This window comes from Rhynchophorus ferrugineus, unplaced genomic scaffold (assembly GCF_030347505.1).
Source record: "Rhynchophorus ferrugineus isolate W39M unplaced genomic scaffold, kcgeb_rfMv2 rfM11, whole genome shotgun sequence".
In the NCBI taxonomy this organism is placed as follows: Eukaryota; Metazoa; Arthropoda; class Insecta; order Coleoptera; family Curculionidae; genus Rhynchophorus; species Rhynchophorus ferrugineus.
Window position 1 is genome coordinate 14,676,523 of NW_027472590.1, and position 25,049 is coordinate 14,701,571.

At 32.8% G+C, this 25,049-nt stretch overlaps 1 protein-coding gene across 1 annotated transcript in view; it reads right to left on the reverse strand.

Moving 5' to 3' along the window:
• The window catches only part of LOC143205113 (protein O-mannosyl-transferase Tmtc3), a 292,120-nt gene extending 271,029 nt beyond the window's left edge, over positions 1 to 21,091 (reverse strand). The window contains exon 1 of the mRNA XM_076418194.1: positions 20,454 to 21,091. Coding sequence (XP_076274309.1) covers positions 20,454 to 20,639 — 186 coding nt within the window. The 5' untranslated portion in view covers positions 20,640 to 21,091. The remainder of the gene's footprint in view (positions 1 to 20,453) is intronic.
• Positions 21,092 to 25,049: the final 3,958 nt, after the last annotated feature.

The window sequence follows — 25,049 nt, forward strand, 5'->3', positions numbered from 1 at the left end:
AGGAAGAACTCATCGAATTCCAGAAATGACAAAAACTGTAAGGATGCTTTTGAATCGAGTTCACTTAAGTCGATTTCGTGTAAAAAAACAGCTTATTTTACTAAGTTTAAAGAAATCACCTTGCGCTATTTTATAGTTTTCTCAGTAACTTATTTATGTTAAGAAGGATGTTCTGCTTTGTTGGTAATTAAAAAAAGTCGAGCAATCGTTTGAAAGTAAGTGATAATTTGCATTTAACTTTAAGTAACAATAAACTCATAAATCAAATTAATACAAAATTATCTATAAGTTACATGGTGGCTAAATTAGCGAGTTAGGGTATGAATTGTCCCAATATTCAGATCATGTGCTAAAACCACCCCCTCTGACTATTGATTCAAAAAAGCATATTTATTAATCAAACGAAGACACAATACTTACCATAAGGGGTGTTTTGAGTATATCGTCAGCATCAAGTGAAATTTTACTTTTTTTTACTACTACCTTTTACTGAAATTAGAGCTATGAATATTGGAAGTTGCAGTGCAAATTGTAATTGCTGAACTATATGCTCATGTTTTGAAACGAATGGATAAATTCTTTGCTAACAATCAATATTTATTATTAAAATATCAATTTAATTTCAAATATTCACCTTCCTAACAAGGATTGATTCAGATTCAAACTTAATAAGAGCCTCAGGGCCGTTGCAGAGGCAAAAGAATTCCATAAAATTAAATACAAAAGAAAGTCTTAACCTAATCTTTTCCATCATACGGAACAGTATTGCATTAATTCCATTTTTCTGGAAATTCAATTTACTTTTTTCCTTATCTGTTCGAAGCGAGTCAAATGCCCCGAAAAATAAAACCGTTTCTACTTACTTTCAGAGGGAGTGAAACAAAAAAAGCAGGAGCGCTTCAAAAGGCAAACCAGATATGAAATTAGAAGTAAGTCCTGTTTAAACTAACGGGGTATGCCGTCTCGCAACGTTTATAAAAGGTCCTCTCTCTTTCTCTATCCATAATTAGTAGAATGTTTGAAGTTCTATTTTAAAATATCGTAGAAAAATCACAAATTAAATGAAGATATACGAAAATATCTAATTGAATAACGTATAACTGTAAAATGAATGAAACAATATATACAAAATATCAGAGAAATTAAATATATGGAATAATATTTTCGTTATTATTATCTTAGCATTTAATAATTTACCTAATGGGCAATACGGATGGGTATATTGTATTAGCTAGTAGTACCCCACACTTCGAAACCATACGTTCATATGGGCCTAAGAAATGACCTGTACGATAATATCTTATATTCCAAAAATAATTTGGATATACGCCATATGAGTCAATATATCCGGTTCAGTTTAAGCCCAAGTTGTTTACGCTTTATTAGTGCATGTTTCGCCCACTTTAACCATCGATCCAGATGCATTCTCATATATTTAACGTAATCCACCTACGGGAGTTCATGATTACTAACATTTACTAGATGACAAGTACTTCTACGCAGAGTGAGCATCAGGTGAGCAGATTTTGCCTCATTTGCCTTGATACGCCATGTTTTCAACAAACAAATGAACACCTGAACCTATTGGATGTAGTCAGTGTATTCGTCAACCCGTTTCACAATATACTGTTTATCTAAGATATGAATTTAATAGTTGAAAGTGCGGTTGGAGCAAAAGATTTTTCAATTTAACTTAAAGTCCAGTGTGCCACACCTTATCAAAAGCTTGAGGTATATAGAGAAATGCGGTCGAGCGACATATTTTGTCTTGTTTAAGTTTTTATATATTTGATTGGCCAATCTGTGATCTTGCTCTATTGTTCTGTGTTTGTTACGGAAACCAAAAATGGTGGTCTAGAATAATATTTGTTCTTCTGCGATTCGTTATAGCCACTTGATATACAGATGTGGAATAATAACATTAAACAATTCAATAAACAGCTTCAATGACGAACCCACATTCTGATATGTAATGTTGAGAAAATTTAATGAAGCCGCGTTTGAAAAGTAATCGATCGCTCGGTCAAAAGTTATTGTGCTTTGAAAATGAAGATATACTTTTGAAAAGGGAAAATCCCACGCACATAGGAAACAACTTATTGTCATTCCCCAAATTTCGATGTTAAATATCTTATTCACTCACTCATCTTATTTACCTAATTAACAAGTAACTTGTAATAATGGAAATAATAAGTAATTATACCTTGCAAAATTCAAAATAAGGAAATACAGAAATATTTTTTTATATTTAGTTATCATGTTCCCTTAGAATGTTCAAGTCGTTGTCTCTTAACATGTTACAATAACAACCAGGTAATATAAAATTACACTTAAAACTTCTGGTTAATGTGTATCGAAACATTCTTGACATTCCATTATCTCAACAAATACTCAATACGATTCGTTATGTTTTATAATATTCAAGCAACACTGTATTTATTTATAGCTCCAAGAAATGTAAGAGAAAATAATGAAGTAGTATTACCTGGTAGCTAACTAATAATTTAAGATTAATCACGTCATATACCTATATGCACAATACGTGTTAGTACAAACATAAAAGTATATACATACATTATGGGAAAGGGTTTCAAAACAGAAAAACTGTTAATCTATTTTAAAAACTGCTTTATTAAAAAATAAGACGATTTGTTGATACAAAACGGCTATACAAAACGACACGAGGGTTTTTATCTATTAGAAAACAGACCAAACCCATTTCACTCGTTCATCATTCAGATAATCTTAAAACAAATGCCTCTTGCACATGACCGCGATAGCTAGAGCCCACTGCATTATATATATGACATGTATTTTAAAGCTAGTTATTATCCACACCTATGTAGTAATTTTTGCTTAATATTGTTGTTAAAGTCCGGATTTTGGATTTCAGACGCAAACTTGCTAAGAATTTGATGGATGTACTCCCACAGGTGCACTCCATGTACATTCAAATACATAGGACTATACCAATTCAAAGGGTTTTTGACTCTTCGATCTCCGGGTATTTACTGTTCCCTAGCAGCTGTACATCGATGTTTTTATGTTCACTCAATCTCCCTTGGTTTTATGAGTCACACATTTTAGATTTTTGTGAATGTCCCCATTTCTAATATGCCATGGGGCGTTAACAATACTGAGGATGCTTTCTTTTCATAAGTTTATATACTTTTGACATTCAATTTCTTTGTGTAATCCCGTAGTTTCACACCCTAGGTCCCACACTGGCTTCAAAATTTGTTTATATAACAACAATATTTTGTGAAGTGATAATCAATAATCGGATTGTTGTCCAAGCACAATTTCTTAAGCCTAATATAAAATAATATAAAATAATTACATAATAACCAAAACAACTTACAGGTCAATTGAAAACTTCCCAGCCTGACATATAGATGGCGCTACTAGAATAAATCCATATGTTTTTTAGTTAGCTCTAACCCCCAAAAAAAATGCGTGTATAAATTTGACAGCTGTCGGATCATTAGTTTGTGAATCATAGCATTTTGAGTGAAGCAACTTTTGTTATTGTGAAAAAAACGGATAAAAAGGAACTTCGCGTGTTGATAAAATATTGTTTTTTGAATGTAAAAAAATACAGTTGAAGCAAAAACTTAGCTTGATGCCGAGTTTGCGGAAATTGACTCAGGAAAGTCAAACATCAAGGATTGGTATGCTAAGTTTAGACGTGGTGAAATGAGCACCGAAGACGGTGAACGCAATGGACACTCAAAAGAGGTTGTTACCGAGGAAAACATTTAAAAAATCCACAAAATGATTTTGAATGACCGTAAATTTCTAAAGAAATTACCAACAATTTCTAAGACTTTCTAAAGATATCAATTGAACGTGTACATCATATCGTTCACGAATATTTGGGTATGAGAAAGCTCTGTGCAGAGTAGGTGCCGCGCGAGCTCACTTTTGACCAAAAACAACGACGACTTGATGATGCGGAGCAGTGTTTGAAGATGATCAAGCGTAATAAACCCGAGTTTTTGCCTCGATATGTGACAATGGATCCATCATTTCACTTCAAAGTCCAATCGATAGTCATCCGAGTAGACAGCACACGATGAACGCGCTCCAAAGCGTGGGAACATGCAACAGTCGGCCGGCAAGGTTATGGCGTCTGAATTTGGGGATGCGCACGGAATAATTTTCATTGATACCTTGAAAAAGGAAGGACCAGCAATAGCGACTATTACATAGCGTTATTGGACCGTTTGAAGGGCCGAAAAATCGAAATCGCTGAAAAACGGCCGCATTAAAAGAAAAAGAAAGTGCTGCTTCACCAAGACAATGCACCGTGTCAAATTCAATCAAAACGATACAAAAAATCAATAAATTGGACTTTGAATTGCTTTCTCATCCACCGTATTCTCCAGATCTGGCCCCCAGCGACTATTTCCTGTTTCACAAATCTCAAAAGAATGCACGCTGGGAAGCAGTTTTCGTCGAATGAGGAGATGATCGGCAAAAAAAATGTGTTTTACTATGGTAGGCCGGGGACATTTCAGTTGACCTGTTATATATATATTTATATTAAAATATTATAACCCTTTATATATTGCACAAAATTGCATATACTCAACGTTATTAATTACTTTAAATAGGCCATTTGCTGTTATTAAATACATATTTACTTATGCTATGCAGTAATACTGATTTTCATTAGATTGACATTTTATGGCCGTAATATTATATGATTAAAATTAAAATCTAAAATAATTAACAGCTTCCGCTCTTTTTGATACAAAATACAAATATTTCATATATTTTCATATTTTCCCCTTAATCAAAAGGCCAGCTACTATTATGGTTTGACACTAAGCTGGGGAAAAAGTCCCGCTACCATTTTAATTGCGCGCCATCTTGTTGTCGCTTTAATCAATGTGTTGCGTAGACGTCCAAATTTTATTATGGATAAATATACGCCACAAGAACGAGCAGAAATAGTGATAATATTTATTGGAAATAACTGTTCCATTATTGGCACTCAGCGGAAATTGCTTCAATGAGAGCGAGACCTTTGCCCCACCCTATATACAAAATATTTTATAAATTACTTGTTCGACTTTATATATTTTTTTGTTAAGACATACAAATTAAGACAATACATAAATAATTATATAATTTTGTGACATATATACATAATTAAATTACCAACAAAACAAATCTAAATTAATATAACTGTTTGGGTTCGGCACCAACTTCAAAGTGATCAGTTGGTAGTAGTTAAAATAATATTGTAAATAGAAAAATCGGTTTAGCTAGGTATTAAGCTAAATTGTGTCTATATAGTAGAATATAAAATACGTGTAATAGATAGGTAAATAAGGTTTTTGTTTATATTTATTTAGTTATTACTGCGATTGTTATGTACATATTTTGTTTTAAAATGTTTTTTTTTGTGACAAAAATCTAAGTTTCATTATTTTTTGTTTTTTAGTGAGTTCTTTCGGTCGGTTCATTTAAAAAAAAAATTATTTTATTTAAATCTGATTTCGACGTTTTCTATGCATCTATAAGCATCCTATATAAGAAGATATTTTCGAAGCAATAAAACAAATTTACTACAAACATAACTAGCCAAACCTTCCCTTCGTGTTATTTGAGTAAATATACTCAAAATCCAACCGAATCAAGCAACGAAGTCGTATGATCGGAAGTTTGTATTGAGTAGATAAACTGATCAGGGATTATGAAAAATTCCTTTTTTATTTGCTTCCAGGGTACTTTTACTTATTTCTATCCAGAACTTTTAAGCATTTTTGTATTGCTTACGAGCTTACAAGACATAGTTACCTAATAGACCAATTTTATTCTTACTCCTGCACAGTTTCATACATTTTAATATATATTGGTTATGAAGATTTTTTAAATATCTTCAAAAACGTTAAAAACACGTTTTTAAACACCAAACAGATATAGCCCCTTAAGAATTTATAACTTTACGATGATCCGTTTTGAATTACATTTTACTGTAAATAATTAACAGTAAGTACGATTATCAAATCCAATGTTTGTCTTTTGATTAAATATTTATGAAGATTTTATTATTCGAATATCCGTTTCTTTACATCTTTTTGACGTTCAGATATTGACTTTTTGATTTGATCCGTTTTATTTGACTAATAATAACACGTCATATCAATAATTGAATTAGAACTGAATACATTTTAACACATTTTAGAGTAGAACCGACAACCAGATTTTCCATACGATACTTAACGACTTGAGTAACATGACTAGTGTTCTTATGATCAAAATGCATTGACTACTCACCATCGAAGCTTACTCTGGTACCAACGAACATATGTTAATGTTTTAATACACCTTATATTAGTCACCAAAAATGTTTATATTCAAAACCGGTAGATACAAACCGACATATTTGATTTTCTTTATTAATATATTTCATGTCAGGTCTAAAAATTACGTAGAGAATGTCATACACGAAATAATGACATATTTACGTCGACTTATTTCTTATCGATAAGTATTATTTAACTTGAGTGATTAAAAACGATTAAAAGTAAATATTTATTTAAACAATTCGACATTATCGATACATAATAATTAGTATCAGTGTGAATTGTCGAACACTCAAGTTAGAAGCACTTAAAAAACTGACGAGATAAAAATACAGACGTAATAAGTATTATATTAAAATGTTATATATAATATGTTTATTTGTATATAATATAAGAAAAAAAATGTAATACATGTTAATATGTATAAGCATTTATGTTATTTTCTCCACCCTTCAACACTTTCACAACTTTCAACACCACGTCTTTTTTTATTAACTTTTTCGATTTTGTAAGACTCTCGATATTTGCTCAAGCCTTTTGAATATTAAAACTTATTTCATTGAAGTTTCAACGTAAAATAATTTTATAATATTCCAGATGAACGATACGTAATACTATTATTATATTTTAAAAGTGTACGCTGGTTAAATAGTTAATACATATTGATTAAGAAAATATGATAGAAATATTTAGTGGTCATTACTCCATTCCTCTTTAGAATCAAGTCATAAAATATAAAATCTAAAAGTAATTCCACATCATTTAAAATAAAACTGTTATTTTGAATGTAATAGAATCCAGGAATTATTTCTTTCCTTTTCTTTCCTAAAGAAAGATCGAGAAGGAATACTTACATTTCTGTGTCATTATCTGTATCACAGGTCGGACATAAATAGCAGTAAACTAGTTACTTTTATTTTATTATAACATTGTTATTTTCCAAATATTAAAATACGATGAACTGATCTATACAACACAGAAAATCAAACAATACGGGAAGGAATTCGTACATTTTTGCCAGTTATTACGAATAGAAAAACAGTCGAAGCGTACATTTGATTAGGTGAATATTAATTTCTGTTAGATAATACTAACAAAACATTCAAAAACTAGTTAATATTACAACCAAAACCGGATAGTTCGAGGTTTAGAATCATGACGTAAATAAAATTTTATATATTTATACTTACTGTAGGAAGAAAGTTTAGCTAACAACTTCAGTAAAACAAACTGGGAACAAAGCGGAATAAACATGGTTTAAATGTAGAGCAGTAAAATTTCTAACTTTTTAATTAGAAAAGTTATGAACTGCCGATGTTATAGGATGTGTATAAAGAATTCATTTGATATGTTGGCGCTATATAATTATGAAAAAAGCCGAGAAACTCGATGAAGTTAATGAAATTATCTAATATATTTGAAGACGCCCTAATTTTTGTGCGTGTGTACGGTTGACCAGATCTGTTTATCACATTTACGAGCAATCCAAAATGGAATAAAATTAAAATTTTGTTGTTGCAAGGTTAAACATTAATTGATCCCCATGATATCATCCCACGTGTGTTCAAACAAAAATTAAAATAGTTGATAAACTTGACTACACATAACTCGGCATGAAAAATGATGCTATACAGGACAACATCTTTCGGGTATGCTAATATTCATTTAAAATATAATGTACACGCTCAGTTGATATAACTACTCCCTCAGACACCTCAGATACTTTCATTCTTCCACCGCCCAATATGATTCCATGCAATTTATCGACAATTTCTGGAGTAACCACCAGTAAACAACTTCATCAACAACAAACTTAAGGGGAGAGTACGTCCTCATAATATTAGTGATAGTGATGCAATGAACCTAAAATTCTTATTTTCTTTGCGTTTGCGTTAGCTCTCGTACTAATATTCTTGATATGATAAACATATTATGCTTTATTCATAATTTAAAGCTGTATATGAAATTAATGTGAAGCTTTTGATAAAATCTTTGTTACTATCATATAATGCACTTAATCATCCTTCAGAAAAGCAACTGAGGGAAAAGAATAGTCCACCTAATGTACCTGAACATAATGAGACTTAACAAACTTCTAATACCACTGAAGTTTTCTAATTTCATCTATCCTATCAAAAAAAAACCCTGAAAATGTATATCAGACTTTAAGATAGGTGACACTATGAGAAGCTTTAAATCTGCATATGACTTGACATTATTTATTTATTTATTTATTATATACCCATCAACCTCCTGGACTATTTAGGGTCTGATTACAAATATACAATATACTGTAACATTTACATCAATTAAAGTATACAATGCAAAGAATAGAATAATATAATAGAAATGAACGAATGCAAAGAACAATATAAATATATGGTCGGAATATAAAAACTAGAGTTAAATGTGTAGGATAAAGAGTACATATTGCCAGATGACAAGTAAAATATGTGAAAGCATACAGATGCATGAATATATGAATCCTACAGTACAATGGTCGCACAACCCGTGAGTACTAGTACTAGTAGTAGTCCTGTTACGGTTAGAAAATTAATCAGCTTGTCCAGGTTCTTCAGCAGGTGTTTGATAGACAGCGAGGAACCACATTCGACGCACATTGGGGACTTCTTCCCTTAATGAGAAACACGGGTCAGTTTGTAGTGGTCAATTCTGAGACACCAGAATAAGCTTAAGTTGCGTTTGCTGATGTTAGTGGTGTTAAGGCCTTGATAATACTTTTTTCCGCCTCCTGCAGCTTGTTGTTCTTTGTTTGATCCTATCTGAGTTGATCTAGATGTCTAAAGATTCTAGTAAAGTGGTGATTCATTTCTCTACTCCAGAAGAGGAAATTTTTTTCCATAAGTGGTCCCTCCCTCTTCTTGGCTAAGTAATCCGCTCATTCATTCTCAATGATCCCAAAGTGAGAAGGGAGCCATATAAAGGTGATAGCGGGTGGGGTAGATATGGCTGGAGGCACTTTAAGGAGCTCATTGAATCGAAGGCAATAACAAATGCTTTATCTTGCAACATATTGCACTGAGATCAGGGCCCTATACATGGCAAACAGTTTAGCCGTCAATACACTCGGTGAAACGGGAAGCCTAAAGTGTTCTTCCGACATCATCGATGTAAATGCCGCCACCACGTAGATATGACCTGGAATGTTCTTCAGACAATCAAGTCTTCAATCTCTTGTACCTATGATGCAGATAAAGACAATCACTTAAGTGTGATTAAGAACATTTTCGATACAATGCGGAAATCCTCGTCAATATTAATTTATAGAACAAATCAAAACAAAGAGGAAGATATGGACAGTACGAATAACAAGCACGTTCACAACCCCAGCCGTGGAAAAACAACCTTCCCGCTTCTCTTAAACGTGAAATTCGCATCAAAAACGGTTTATGCAGATTAGCTCGATTCACCCTTGATGCTGCAGACAAAAGGGAGGCGAACAGAGCATGCAAGAGGGTAAGAGCGGCCGTCTCGACTTGGCGAGCAATGAAATGGAACTCATTTCTCGCGGACCAAAGGCTGGATGGCCCCCCTTCCTTCTGGCGTGTCTCCAAATGCCTCGTGGGGAAGACGCACAATGTCATCCCTCCCCTGAAGTCAGCGGTTACAGGAAATTTCGCAGTCACTGACCAAGAAAAAGTCGAGCTCCTTGCAGAGACCTACGAAGCTCAAATGAAATGCCTCCCACCCGCACAGAACACTAAAGCTAAAGACATTGACACTGTCATCAACGAATCCAACTCCGTCAAAAGACCAGTAACCCCCGCCTTTCTTCTCAACCATTTTGTGTCTCCAAAGTCTCTACAGACTATGATCGGCAAACTTCAAACCAAAAAATCTCCAGGTTTCAATGGAATATCAATTACCCAGTTAAAAAAGCTCCCGCATAAGCAGCTCGCAGAACTGGCAAACATCATTAACTCCATCATGAGACTGCAACACTTCCCGGCGTCTTGGAAACACGCACATATAGCGGTTATACCCAAGAAAGGAGCAAAATCATCTCCATCTGATTACAGGCCTATCAGCCTTCTCAGCGCCATTTCGAAGCTTGCCGAGAAGGCAATACTCTACGCTCTCAACTCTTTCACAAAGGAAAACAACATCATTCCAGATGAACAATTCGGCTTTCGCGCTCACCACTCATCCGTCCATCAAGCTTCCCGTCTGGCTGCACACATCCATCATGCTCTTGACCAACGTAAAAAGCTTGGAGCAGTTCTTCTGGACCTAACCAAAGCCTTCGACAAGGTCTGGCACGACGGATTGTTCGCAAAATGCGTGCGGCTAGGCCTCCCAGAAGACCTAACCGCTCTCATCAAGTCCTATCTCTCGGACAGATCCTTCCAGGTCAAGATCAGGGCGTCACTTTCCAGTCGTAAACAAATCGATGCTGGCGTACCTCAAGGTTCCCCGCTGGCGCCAGCCTTATTTAATCTCTTTATTTCAGATATGCCGAGAAAAGAGCATATTGACGTCGCCTTTTACGCTGACGACACTGCTTTCTTCACGGCCGCCAGGTTCGAAGTTACAATTCATGAACGTTTACAGTGGTTCAAATTTTGGAGGTTGCAAATCAACCCCCTGAAAACCCAGGCCATCATTTTCCACAAGAAGCGTTACGCACTGCGCGTCTCGCAACTTAAGATCGACACCGCAATAATTCCATGGCTGGATAACGTCACGTACCTAGGTCTTCACTTCGACCGGCGGTTCGGTTGGCATTCCCAAATCCAGAAAGCAATCCAAAAAGGTTCGGGGATAGCAAACCTGCTATCTTCTCTGATCTGCCCTTCTAGCAGACTTCCCATCTCCATCAAATGCTTATTTTACAAGATGTTAATTCGGTCCGTACTCCTCTACGGATCTAATGTCTAATTCAAGTTTGTTACACCCAACCAGGTCAAACGGCTTCAAGTTTTCCAAAATAAGCTCCTCAGGAGAATATTAAACGCTCCATGGTTTGTCAGAAATAACCAAATTCATAGGGAAACTGACACTCCAGAAATCAAGCACTTCATATCTCAATCATTCCACAAACAACAACTCAGCTCAAGTTCTTCTGAAAACGCGCTTGTTCGCGAGCTGGTCGACATGCTGGGAGCTTAGCACCGCGTCACCGCTAAGCTCTCCCCCTTTTCCAGGCTGAAACGACCTCATCCGTCGCTACAGTCATAACTTTTGCCCCCATACAACAGTACCCAGTTGTGTGTTAACTCAGGTTCGCGAATCAATAGAATCGCCGGGCCCTCGTGCCCAATAACGGCTGCCCGATCAGCGGGTGCCATATCCCAAATTTAATGCAGTAGCAGTAGTGATCCACAGGGGTCAACTGTGAGGCGGTTTCGGTTTAGTGTATTGGTAAGCCCAGAGGCAGTCCCACATAACCCGGTCCAACTTGTCACTCCAGGGCAAGTCTCCGCGACCAGGTATGCGTCATGCATACATGCCTGGTTTTTAGGCCAGAACAAAAAAAAAAATAACAAGCACGTTTTTATTGAAGTTAGAAATGTATATATTATATTTTAGTAAATTATAGGTGCCTGCATTGAAAGGATATGCTAAACGCTAATTAAGGAAGACTAAAATTGCCGATTACTTATATTCTAATTAAAAATAATTATCACTGTTAAAACATTTATTTAGTTTGTTATATATGTATTAGTAATTGTTTAAATAAAACGTTTATTAATTAAATCAAGTAAATCACGTTCGTTAATGTAAACACTTTGATTTCCACCACACTTAGTTTGAATTAGTTCACATTAGCGAGCGTCTGCTGTACTTTTCTTGTTTAATTTTGTAGGGATGTTCGTCCGATCGGTCGGTCGGTCGGAATGTGTGCCTGTCGATGCGATTGTTTGTCCGAACACTCACTACTATTTTGCGGAAGCAATTCACACAAGAACTGAAAACACTGATTGAATAAAAATTTGTTTATAGCGATATTAAATAATACATGTGGTCGATGGGAGAATGGACAGGATATTAGGTTAGGTAAAGGAAGTACGGTAGTGCTGTGGAAGTGATAGTTACAAGGGTGTAGAGAAAAGAAAATAGAGCGAGACGTCGTCGTCGTGGTCCTTTATTGCCGGGAACCGCATGGTACCAATCCACCAGCGTTGCGAACCTTTGATCTTGCTGTAGGTGAATGCGTGGTGGTCTAAAGGGTCGTAGCGGTAGCTACAATTTAAAGAAATCTCAGCCAAGCCCATCATAAGCATCTAGTAACGAAACTTACAGTGACACTGTTCCGTTATATACCAAATATTGATTTCGGTTTCTATTATTCAAAAGTGATAATTTTGTTTAACTAAATTTTCTCCTTTCGCAATTTTAAGGTGAAAAATTGATTATAATGCATAAAAGCATCCTTGTGAAAAAATGCATGCCTAAAAAGATTGTATTACTTTGAGTGCTTATATGTTCAAGTTGCAGGATTATTTCCTCAACAACGCTAACATATTTGAGGATTATGTGGCTCGGTGAATAGAGGTAGCGCGAAATAAAACAGTGATGATTACATTATGTGACCGTTATTTATTGACGTTATAACAATACAGAAAATATAAAGGGATAAAGAAAAAGCAGCGCGGTGTTACTTGGAGAGACGCTTAGGCAGTCGATGGTGGCAAGTCTAAGTCGAATGCCGGTCAGTGCCAAATCTACGTTATCGTACTGGTCATCCTTGCTGGCTTAATGTAAGTTGTAAAATTCGACAAGCCTCAAGGCCTTACTTATTTTTGTTACTTTCGATTTCATAAAAATACATGAATTGTTAGTTAAGCTGATAATTTGTCAGCTGAAATTATTCATGAATATCCAACCGATGATGTCAAATGTATATGGAATAAAATTTAGCTTAGCCGGGCGAGAACACATACCGTATGAATTGTTAATTACCTCACCGCTGTTATTTCCAAAACAGATTTATCCGAGTCGAGCGCGGCGGCACATTTCGCAATTTTAAAAACCATGTCCGGAATAACTACGGGTAAAAAATCGAAACCGACTTATGTCTCCCTAAAGGGCAATTTTCTTTTATGGCCCTGGTATCATAAAAAAAATAACACCTACCGAAATAATACCGCGCCCATGTTCCATATTTATGACATTAAAGCCAAAAATCAGAGTATGATACGGATTTTATTTATATCAATCTCTATCGTTCCGGAATATTTATGATCCGAATATGACCGTTACTCGATTTCGTTTAAATATTTCTGGTTTTATTTGTATTTTCACAAGTATTATTTTCGGATTGTCCACTAAAATGCTAAAAATATATGAACTGTATATAGTAAGTTTATTATAAATAACAGATTTAAGGTTTGGAGAGGTAAAAATAACCGTGGATGGTTAAGAAAACATTTCACCAAACCCTAAATATTTTTAATTTTTTTTTATCAATTTAAAGCAACCATTACAAGTCCTTTAACCTCATTACAATCTGGTGGCGCAGTGGTAAAAGCGACAGGATGGTCCTCCTACTGTTGCGACAATCGCGGGTTCGAATCCTGCTGGGGCATGGTCCCAAAATTTATGTTTGTGATTGTTTAATATTTGTGAATGTTCTAGGCAAAAGTGTAAAATCCGACAAGGAAAATTATCCTAGTCACGCCAGTAACCAGGATGGGTAAGACCGGTTGTCTCCTGGGATGATTTCGAAAGGTGGTCACTAGCAGATCGGTACGCTTAATGCCGAGGACAGTAGTTCGGAGCCAAAGTTAAGCTGTAGGCCCAGTTACTAAAATATCCAAGAGGTTGATGTGACTAAAATCTATAGAACCTGACTTTACTCATTACAGCCTGGTCTTTTGTATAAATTGTGTTTTTAACTTTATGTATAACTTAACTTAATCTGTTATTCACTTTCATCGCTAATCACCATTTATTGTGATTTAATTGTGACTTGACACGTGGATATACGTCTAATATGATTTTTTGTCGCTTAACTCGCGTGATTCCCATACACTACAAATTATGCAATTTTTGTGCAATGTTGAGCTTCATGGGTTAGGCCAATAAAAACAGTGCATATATAAAAGTTGTATTGGTCACTTCCATGATATTATCCACATTGTTGACAATTTGTATTCCCGGTTATGGTAAAACTTTTAAAAAATCTTGAAAAAAAAACAGTTAAAAATTCCAGCCATTATGTTTTTTCACTAGCGTTGGGAATTATCGACTGAAAACAGTCGAAACAGTCGATAGTCGAAAAACAATCGAAACAGTCGATAGTCAAAAAAATAGCTACTATTTTCAGTCAAATGAAAGGATCGACTGTTTTTTTTTTCAATTTGTGATGTCAGACGAAGACATACGAATCCTTTCCTGTATAAATTGTGAGAGAGGAAAGGACGGAGATAATTGCTTGGGGTAGTTCATTTTATATGTGTTATTTTCCAACGGTAGGATAAGAGAGACGGAGATGTATAAATTCCTTCACGAACTAACTTTAAGAAAGAAAAGGAAAAAAATACTGAATACTAACAAGCAATTTATAATTTAATTTTAACGAAGTAGAATTACTTATATTTGAATGTTCTGTGGATCTGTAAAAAGAAATGGAATTTTTCTATGGAATGGATTAATACCCAACAAATGTTTTATTGTATTTCAATGTGTTAATTGCTATTTTTAAATAACATACTATAATAAATATAGACAATACAGTAGAACTTAACCAAAACCTAAAAACTAAACAAAGTACCAAAAATTACCAAAATGTTTAGTACAATAACCAAAAATTTTATATAAAAATTTAAAAAATACCTAATCATAGAAAAAAAAACTGATCTATGACATAATTAAAAATGATTGAAATGAAATAATCTATAATCTAAATAAACTAAATCTAAGAACTAGATGATCTAACTAAACGTACAACTGAAAAAGTCGATAGTAAATAGTAACAAAATCAGTCGGACCGAAAATAGCGACTGAAACAGTCGAAAGTAAAAAGTAGTCAATTACTAAACAGTCGATAATAAATTTCAGTCGATAGTTCCCAACACTAATTTTCACCTATATTCCCTTACTTTCTCATATATAATTTCTACAGACAATCATTATTTATATGAATGTACATTAACATGTTTTATTATAAAATGGCTATATTATTGTTTATATAAACATTGATTTTGTTGAACTAATATAAACTGCCAAACATTATATTGGAATTATATTATTTTTACAGTCCATTGTAAAATAATATTCATAAAATTATTGAAATACTCTGTTATAACATTGAATAAAACATTTTGAGAAAGTTATTTTTTAAAATAATTTTCTATCATTATAAAATTTAATTATGATCTTATAGCAAAAGTCCAGTTGATGTCCTTGATCTATTATGTTAATGCAATGTAGCTTGACTAGTACCATTGGATATTGATTGATTGGCAATGACTCACAAATACTTTTTAAAATGTAGTAGATTCTTTTAACATGCAACAGCATATAACACGAATACCCTCAAAAAATTTAAAGGATTTTTATCAATTGATACAAAATATGGTAAATGTTTACTAGCTATCCAAAGGTATTGTATCGATCTCACAATAGTGACAAATAACGTAAAATAATGTACTTATGCTTCCGAATAATCCAATTGTTAAAACCGTTTTCCAAAATCGACTCCTGTTCTCGACGCGAATTCTCTTTCATGTCTTCTACCGACTGAAAACGGGTGCCTCGAAGTGGCAATTTGAGTTTAGGAAAGAAAGAAAAATCGGTCAGAGCCATATTAAGTGAATACGGTTGTTGTTCGATGGCATTTGTTGAGTATATGGCGAGAAATTCGTTCAGAATGATAGCCTTGTAAGATTTTTTCATTTAAGTGATTTTAATATCAGAGAACGTGAGGGATACTGTATACCATCTATTCCTATTTTAAAGTTTAGAGTATATTCCCATAATTGACGGCATCCCAATAAAATCAACCTTTTAATAACGGGCTTCAAAATTGAGGTAAAAATACGTTTTAATATAGCTCAAAATTAATCCCTAGTTATTTCAATTTAGATCTAAATAAATAATTACTCAATCCGACTAACCTACAATTTGTCTTTATGATAACTTAAATCTAGGTATATAACTAGGAGGACCCATCGGCCCTTTCTCAGTCTCTGGTGAAATAATGTTTATACATGGCACTGCTCTATTTTTTATTATATGCACCTCACTACACAATACTACACAACATCAGATGGTTTGATTCTTTTGAGTCTGTGTCCTGCTGTGGTGATATACAAAAGTTGCAATACTTCAATATTTTCATGAAAATGGAGTCTTTCCTTATGCCCCCTTGCAATCGTCTTGATTTCTTGACTGACTGTGCGTATCTGGAGGTCTCGATGTAGGTAGTCAGACCTGTAGTATTTGTGTGCGCCCGCATTACTTCTCAGCATTTTGTTCTGAAAAATGTGTACTTTGTTTATGTTACTCTTTGCAACACATCCCCAAAATTGAACTCCGTATGTCCATATAGGTTTCAGTATTTGCCTATATAATAGCAATTTATTATGTACTGATAATTGTGATTTTCTTTCAATTAGCCAATACATTTACCATACAATTTTAAGTTTTGCATCAAAATTCATTCCGAGATATTTAGCGTTGTTCCTATATGGAATGAGAGTTTTATTTAATGTTATTGGTGCTTGTACGGTACGATTGTACATGAACTGCACATACACAGATTTACTTTCGTTAATGTTCCCCGTTTGTGGTATATCACACGTGTATAGTAGATAAAGCATTGGCCTCAGTACACTTCCTTGTGGTACACCTGCTTTAGATTATTTTTGTGTAGAGTAAGCTTCTTCTTGTTTAAGGCATTCATGCCATCCCTATCCGAAGGCTTGTGTTACATCTAAGAATATAGCTGAGCATACTTTTTTATTTTCGTAAGCTTTTTCAATAACATCTGGTATTCTGTGGACCTGGTCAACTGTTGAATGCTTGTTAATAAACCCAAACTAGTGTGTTGGTATTAGGTTTTTTTCTCTCTCTAATTTTTAACTATATTAACACACATTTGTATTTATAATGATACATTAACTAACATAGTAGTATTATACAATTTATTATTAAATTGTTCCTCATCAAGTATGTTTACCAAATCCTCTATATTAACAATATCCACGGACTACATTAAATACATTTGATTAATCTCGAATTCAATTTAATTCCCCTAACAGCCTTTTTGCCATAACGTATGAAACGCTGAAAACATGCTTTCTGACTTGTACTTTCCAAGAAAGCTTAACAATGGCAAAACTTCCTTTATTATTCCGAACACAACCTATCGAAAAGCTTTATAACAACTTCGAATACTGCCAAAAAGAACGACGATAGATTTTATAAGGCAAGAAACTGTCTATATATTTTCAACGGAATAAAACGGAACTTTTCTTTCAAATAATTAAAACTTTTGTTCTAAGTATATCCAGAAAAAGTTAGCGCCGTTACATCGAATTGACTAAATTGTAAAAGTTTTCCGATTTTTAAATCTTGAAAGATTTGAAATGTCCCGTAAGGATCAACTTAAGCATAAAATCCACACAATAAAAATTTTAAGACAATAAATAATAATGTTTCAAAGTTAAAAAGACCATCGAGTTAATTTCATGAGAGAAGGTTTTCAGACAATTTATAATTTAAAAGTTTTACTGTCTTAAGGCAAAAAATAATAGATAATTTGAAAAGGAATCAAAACTGCTTTGGTCAGTCACAGCGAATTTTTGCTATATATGTTGTATTATGTTTCTGATAAATATAATCAAAATATGAAGTTATGTGTTATGTGTGTGAAGTAAGTGAGGAGACTTAAAAATATTATGAAGCTAACGAAAGCAAAGAACAGAACAAGCAAAATTATCCGATCTGGCCAGTCATTAGGAATTTAGCTCTTTTCATATAATTCTGAATATGAATGACCATGCTATCTTAAGTTGAACATATAATAACAATATTCAGAACTATATAAAGGTTCAATATATAAAGTAAATATAAATAAAGATACATTAAGTGTTTCTGGTAAAAGAATTTCCTTTGGTGAGAAACTAGAAAGTATAAAACTAATAACAATTAATATATAAAAGATAAGAAATTAGTGCAATTTTTCTGGATAAATAATTAAAAAGTTTAAATAATAATACGATGCCTATAATCAAACTGTCATCGGAGGCTACTGAATTCTTCAAAATTTTTATAAATATATAAACTCATTGATTTCTTGAGTTTTCTACTTATAAATTAAAAGATAATAACAATATACAAAATAAACACAAAATGTATAAATTTGTAACAATACTAAAATATGAATAAAATGTAAAAATATATAATTATAAGAAACTTTAAAGTATTAAGATATAAATCAGTTACAGTATATTCTGAACTGAAATTTTCATGAGTTATTCTTGGATGGTTATTTCATATTTTCCAACAAAAGAAATAACAGAAAAAAAGTAAGAAAACTTGTAACACTAAAATGTAACAATCAAAAATATATACATATTAATTTATACCATATTTAAAACCACCATATCGTTAGTAATAATTAAAATACAATTGTGTCAGAATTTGTGATACCACTTAATAACCAAAATTATCACAAAAGCATGACTTACACTATTATAAACACATTCGGTCAATAGATTTTATTATTTATTTAATACGGCAATAATTGTAATAACAACAAAACATTTTATAACAAGATATCTTATTGGAAGTACACAAGAAACAAACAGTAGTGGTTTAAATGAAACCTTAGTAATTTACCTTAGTAATATATTTGTCTTGGACCCAAAATTATGTTAGTATTTTTATTATTAAACATTAAAAAATGTATATTAATGTTGTGTTATTTAGATGTGTTAAATATTTTTTTCAATTTTCAATTTTTTTAAATTTGATTATCTTATCTGATAAAATAACAAAACATAGACTTAGTTGTAATACTAAGTTTCTGAAATCTGAAAAATAGGCACAAAACTCGTAGAATAGTTTGTATTTATTATTATCAGTTAGTTATATGACATTGTAAATTAAATTATATTAAATAAATTTTACAAAAACTAAGGAACCTTAACTAAGAAACACAATAAACCATGTAAATTACTTACATGTTTATTTGCATGTAATTATTGAGATAAAACATAGTATATTTATTTAACTGTAATTTATCTAATCACAATTAAAATTTAAGTACCACTGACGAGAAAATAAGCCGTGTAATACTAATAAATAATAAATACAATTGTATGAATCTTAACCCATCACTCAAAATATAAAAACGACCACAATATCTTGATTTAAATTATTATAAATACATTCAGTCGATAGCCCTTATTGTTTTTATAATCTCGAGTGACAATTACTATAATTAGAATAAAACATTGGTGATAACCAGAAAAAATAAAATTAACAAGATTCAATTTCAAATTAAGCAATTTTATTGTCGATAACAAAATACTAATATTTCAGATCTTAAATTCGACAAAAAAAAGCAGCAGTAGGTCAAATAAAACTTAGATGACTAATGTAGTTGTCTTTACTGTAAACTAAATTACATAATATAAACGAACTGAAAACAATTGGGTGTTAATCGTAAATAGTCTAAAGCAGGCAAAATATAAATTAGTTTAATTTCAAGGTTTTTTAACATACAACAAAATATTAATTCAGAATTTTAGCATGTAACAAAAATATACTCAAATATAAACGATATATTGGCTGTTTTTGAATATATTTTTTATTGCCATTTCAAGTCATGGAATTTTATTCATAACAAAATACTAATATTCCAAAGACAGCTGTGGGTCAAATAAAATGTGGATGACTCATGTAATTCTCTTCACTTTAAACTAAAAGTAAATTACATAATATAAACGAATTGAAAACAATTGGGTGTTAATCATAAACAGTTTAAAACAAGCAAAATTTATATTAGCTTGATTCCAAGCTAATATAAATTTAATTCCATTTTTTAACATACAACAAAATAGTAACTAAGAATTTTGGCATGTCATATAAACAATATAATCTAATATAAACGATATATTGGTTAATTCCGTATTTAGGCTAAAAATTTTGGCTAATTTTTACCTTATGCATCGGAGTACCCCAGAAATCATTGAAGAACAGGTTGGATATCGGTGTGTGAGGTCTCAGATCGCGATTTTCCTTGATGGCACTGATGTCATCGAAAACAAAATCACAATAACAACTATTATAATAACATGCGATGCAAGTTAGGGCAATAACGACACTAAGAGCGTGTTTCAAAGCCATCTCGATAGCTTCTTCTCTCAATAAATTCACCGATTAACAAGTTGAAATGCGACTCTTACACCGGCACTGGTTATTTCAGCCACGTAGCTGACAACAGCATGTTGAACATCGACAACAAGAACGAACCGTACATCTTCACGATGAATGGATCTGTCGCCGATTCACGTTCCCAACTTTGAAACAGTGCCGCGGACACGAAAACATAACCTATATTCGTCCCAGATCGGTGCGTTCGTTTGTCTGCCGGTGACGCGTATCGTCCGTCAATGTTTCGAATTCGCGAGGATTGATAGGAACGATCCGAACGGCGGTTTTATTTGCGAAGAGCACTAGTATGCACGTCGAATTAAAGAACAACGACCTCCAACTTCGACGGCACGACTGATACTGACCGAAATCGGGAGCAGCTAGGGCTAAACTGCTCCGTTCGGTAAACCGATCTCTTCGACTGCGTCGAAGCATCACGTGACTTAGTACAGCTGCAAAAGGTAAATTTTGCGCGTCCTCTTAGACGGAGTGGGTGTATATTTGAAAATGTGGCGATTTCTTTTTATATAACTTTAATGTTTTTGTCTATATATCGGTTTTTTATGTACAATAATATTATTGTTTGCGCAAAATTCTGATGAAATGAATTTTGACTATTACAATAGTTATTTAACGATATCATTTCCTAATCATAAGCTGTGGATATTTTATTAGTATTGCACAATTAAATTAAAACACTTGATATAAGAGTTACAGTAAGTTTTATTTGTTTATATTCTCTCTATATTTTTTTCGTAAAAATCGAAAAATATTTCCGAATATCTATGTCTGAAATGATTAATTAAGGATATCATTTCCTAATGATAGTTTATCGATATTCTATTAGTGTAGACAAGGCTTTAAAACAATTGATATAAGTGTAACAATGAGTTTTATTTGTTTATACTTTTTCGTAAAAAATGTTCTCGTTCTATTTATATAAAATTTATGTAAAATTCTGATAAAATGAACTTTTGGCTATTACAATGGTTAATTAAGCACTTTATATAAATGTAAGGTAAGTAATATAAGTTTAAAATAAGTGTTAGATATTATAGAAAAAAGAAACCTACTACCCACACATCAGCTTGACTATTTTTTTCAGAAAATATCGATATATCGATAAATCGATACTATTTTACACGAATATTTCAGTATTTTTATTTTTTTTTAGAAATATCTATAGTTTTTTTTTAAATATCGACATATTGAAATATCGATATTTTTTGAAAAGAATATATTGGCCGATATATCGATATTTTTTTGGCCGGTATTTTTCGATAGTTCTTCAAAATATATTAAATATAATTTTTTATAAACCTTGTAATAAAAATTGGTACTTACTTCTAGAGGTTTACCGAAAATATTACCGTTTATTAAGATTTTTTAGGAAAATATATATCTTTTTAAAGTAATATTTCCCTATCTTTATTTTTTATTAAAAACATCAATAAATTTTTTGGAAATATCGATATTTTTCGTACTTGTTGCACTTGCTAAAATATCCACATGTTGAAACATTGATAATTTTTTTGGTAAGGTATGGCATGACTTTGTTGTTCATAAGTTACTGAAACTGTTATCGGAACAGCACAGTGAACTACTGAAATCTTATATTAATATTACAGCGGGAGTGATTAGGGTTAAACAAGAGGAACTCTATCTACTCTATCGTAAAAGAAGGTATAGCTGATGTATCACAAGGAAGTTTATTACGGCAAATTATTTAGCTACTCTATAATTGTCATATACCAAAAATGGAAAGTGTCATGATGGTTATATTTGGTGATGATACTGCGATTCTTGCTGTCGGAGGCAATATTGAAAAAGCCACACAAAAATTGCAACAGGCAAGTGACAATAAATAATAGGACTCAAATCCAAACCAAATAAAAATCGTAACTTTAACGAAAGTAAATCTGTGCATATGCAGTTCACGTATAATCAAACCGCAAAAGCAAAATTTGTTGGTTAATTCGAAGAAGCCTCACGCTAGACAAAAAGCAAAACACATTAGAACCAAAATAAAACAACAATACTAGTTAGTCGGAAGATACTCTCAACTTAATCTAAAATCAAAGAGGTTGATCTATAATACAATTATAAAGCCAATTTGGACCTATGGGGTGCAAATATGGGGTTGCACTAAAAATTCAAATCAGTTAATCATACAGCGCTGTCAAAACAAGGTTCTTCGATTGATTACCAATGCTTATCGCTATGTAACCAATGAAGAACTGCACGATGACCTGGAAATCAAATGGATTTGCGAAGCTGTCCAGGATTTCGCCTTGAAACACGAAAGAAGATTACTAAATAATACTAACGTGGAAGCAATACAACTGCTGGATAGCGCGCAGAATATAAGGAGATTGAAACGAACAAAACCATACGAACTTGTGTGAACATTTAGTGTGTACTATTAGTGTAAACTATAGCTATAAGTTATTAATTAATAAATAATTATAATTTTATAATTGAGGAATACATACTGATGTATTTTCTCGCACTCGTCTTGCTTGTTAATTAATCCAAGTACATAGGAAAAGTAGTAATAAATTAATAGTAAATTAATATTGTACTAAGCGTATTTCATAAAGATGTTATAAAAAAATCGAAGAAAATCACAATTATCAGTATGATACAGTTTGAAACCCATACGGATATATGCAGTAAAATTATGGGGATCTTCTGCCAAAATTTATATAAATATAGTACAAGTTCTCCAGAATAAGGTCCTGAGAAGTATTGTACTTCAGAGACATTCAAATATCAGAAATATCAGAAAATCAAGAGAATAACTAGAATACATGAGGCCAGAATAGGGCTGAGACTCAAAAGTAACAAACCATTAGATCTTGTGTATTTAATAGAAAAACAGCACTGTTGATGCATAAACATTATTACGATAATGCGACTAAGATAGTACCGTTGCGTCCTCCTATCGAGATGATCGATGGAATATATACCTAGATTTAAGTTATTCCAAGGACTAATTGTGGGTTACTTGGCAAGGACTGGCAACAATGTATTAAATAAATTTGTTTGTATGTTCTCGATATTTTTTTCCTTAAAAAAAAACGCAGACATGCACTATTCCAGGAAATCATAAATCGCTCCAAATATCTATGGTCGTTTAAGGGATAATGTGAATTGAGCTAGGCGGGATTGCCGTTTATTTTTATTTGTGGGGTTTTGTTGCCTTTGCAGGTACCCAGCCGCAAAAACAAATATTATGAATGGCAACATTGTTGATACTTTTTCCTGGACCGTCTACTATTACTAGATGTCACATCTCAATATGTCCAAATGACGTTAGAACTTTATAAGAGTTCATTTATTAAGATGAGACACGCAGAGTCACTACCTTTTTGGATCAATGGTTATCATAAAACATAGATAGTAGAGAAGAGAATCTCCCATTCCTTAATCGCTAAAAAGTTAAACATTTTTCGCACTAGAGGGTGTGATCATCGTCAATATGAACAACGAGAAATCCAATGAACAATAAGTATAATAAACTATAATAAAAATAATAATAATGGAAAAATAAGAAAAACAATAAAAGTAATAAAACACATTTTATTCCAGTATGTCCAACATTTAATAAGTAAATATTTGGAAAGTACCCGAGAAAATTTTATATATACTTACAATATTGATATATCAGAAATATGAAAAAATTTTCATTACAAAATTTCATATTAGTGGCATTAAACAAATTAGTACTTAATAAGTTCCCTTTCAACGAATATGAGTGGACAAATTTGTATTGCTATCATAAAATTTAATACGAAAGGAAATGTAATATAAATTCTAGATGATAACTGATCTCTTGTTGGTACATTGTGCACTTAAATAGTTTCTAAATACTATTATGCACCATATGGACATAATACAAAAACTATCAAATCTTACAATATTAGTTTTCAAGGAATATGAAAAATTTTAATATAACTCGTTTTAAATACACTGTCTACCGTTTACTCTTTGTCTATTTTGATCTCTCGAATCCTCCAACACAGACAACACTTAATAGTTCCTAAATATCGGCTTTGTGGCGCAGTGGTAAAGGGGGTGGGACGGTCCTCCTAATGTTGCGATAGCCGCGGGTTCGAATCCTGCTGGGGCATGGTCGTAAATTTATGTTTGTGATTGTTTAAAATTTGTGAATGTTCCAGGCAAGAGTATAAAATCCGACAAGTAAAATGATCCCAGTCACGCCAGTAACCAGGCGGTGTAAGATCGGATGTCTTCAAGGATGGTTTCTAATTCTTGGTCACTCGCCAATCTGTAGGCTTAATGCTGAGGACCGTGGTTCGGAGCCCACGTTAAACTTTAGGCCCAGTCCAGATAAACCCATAGTTGGTAAAAGGAGACTTT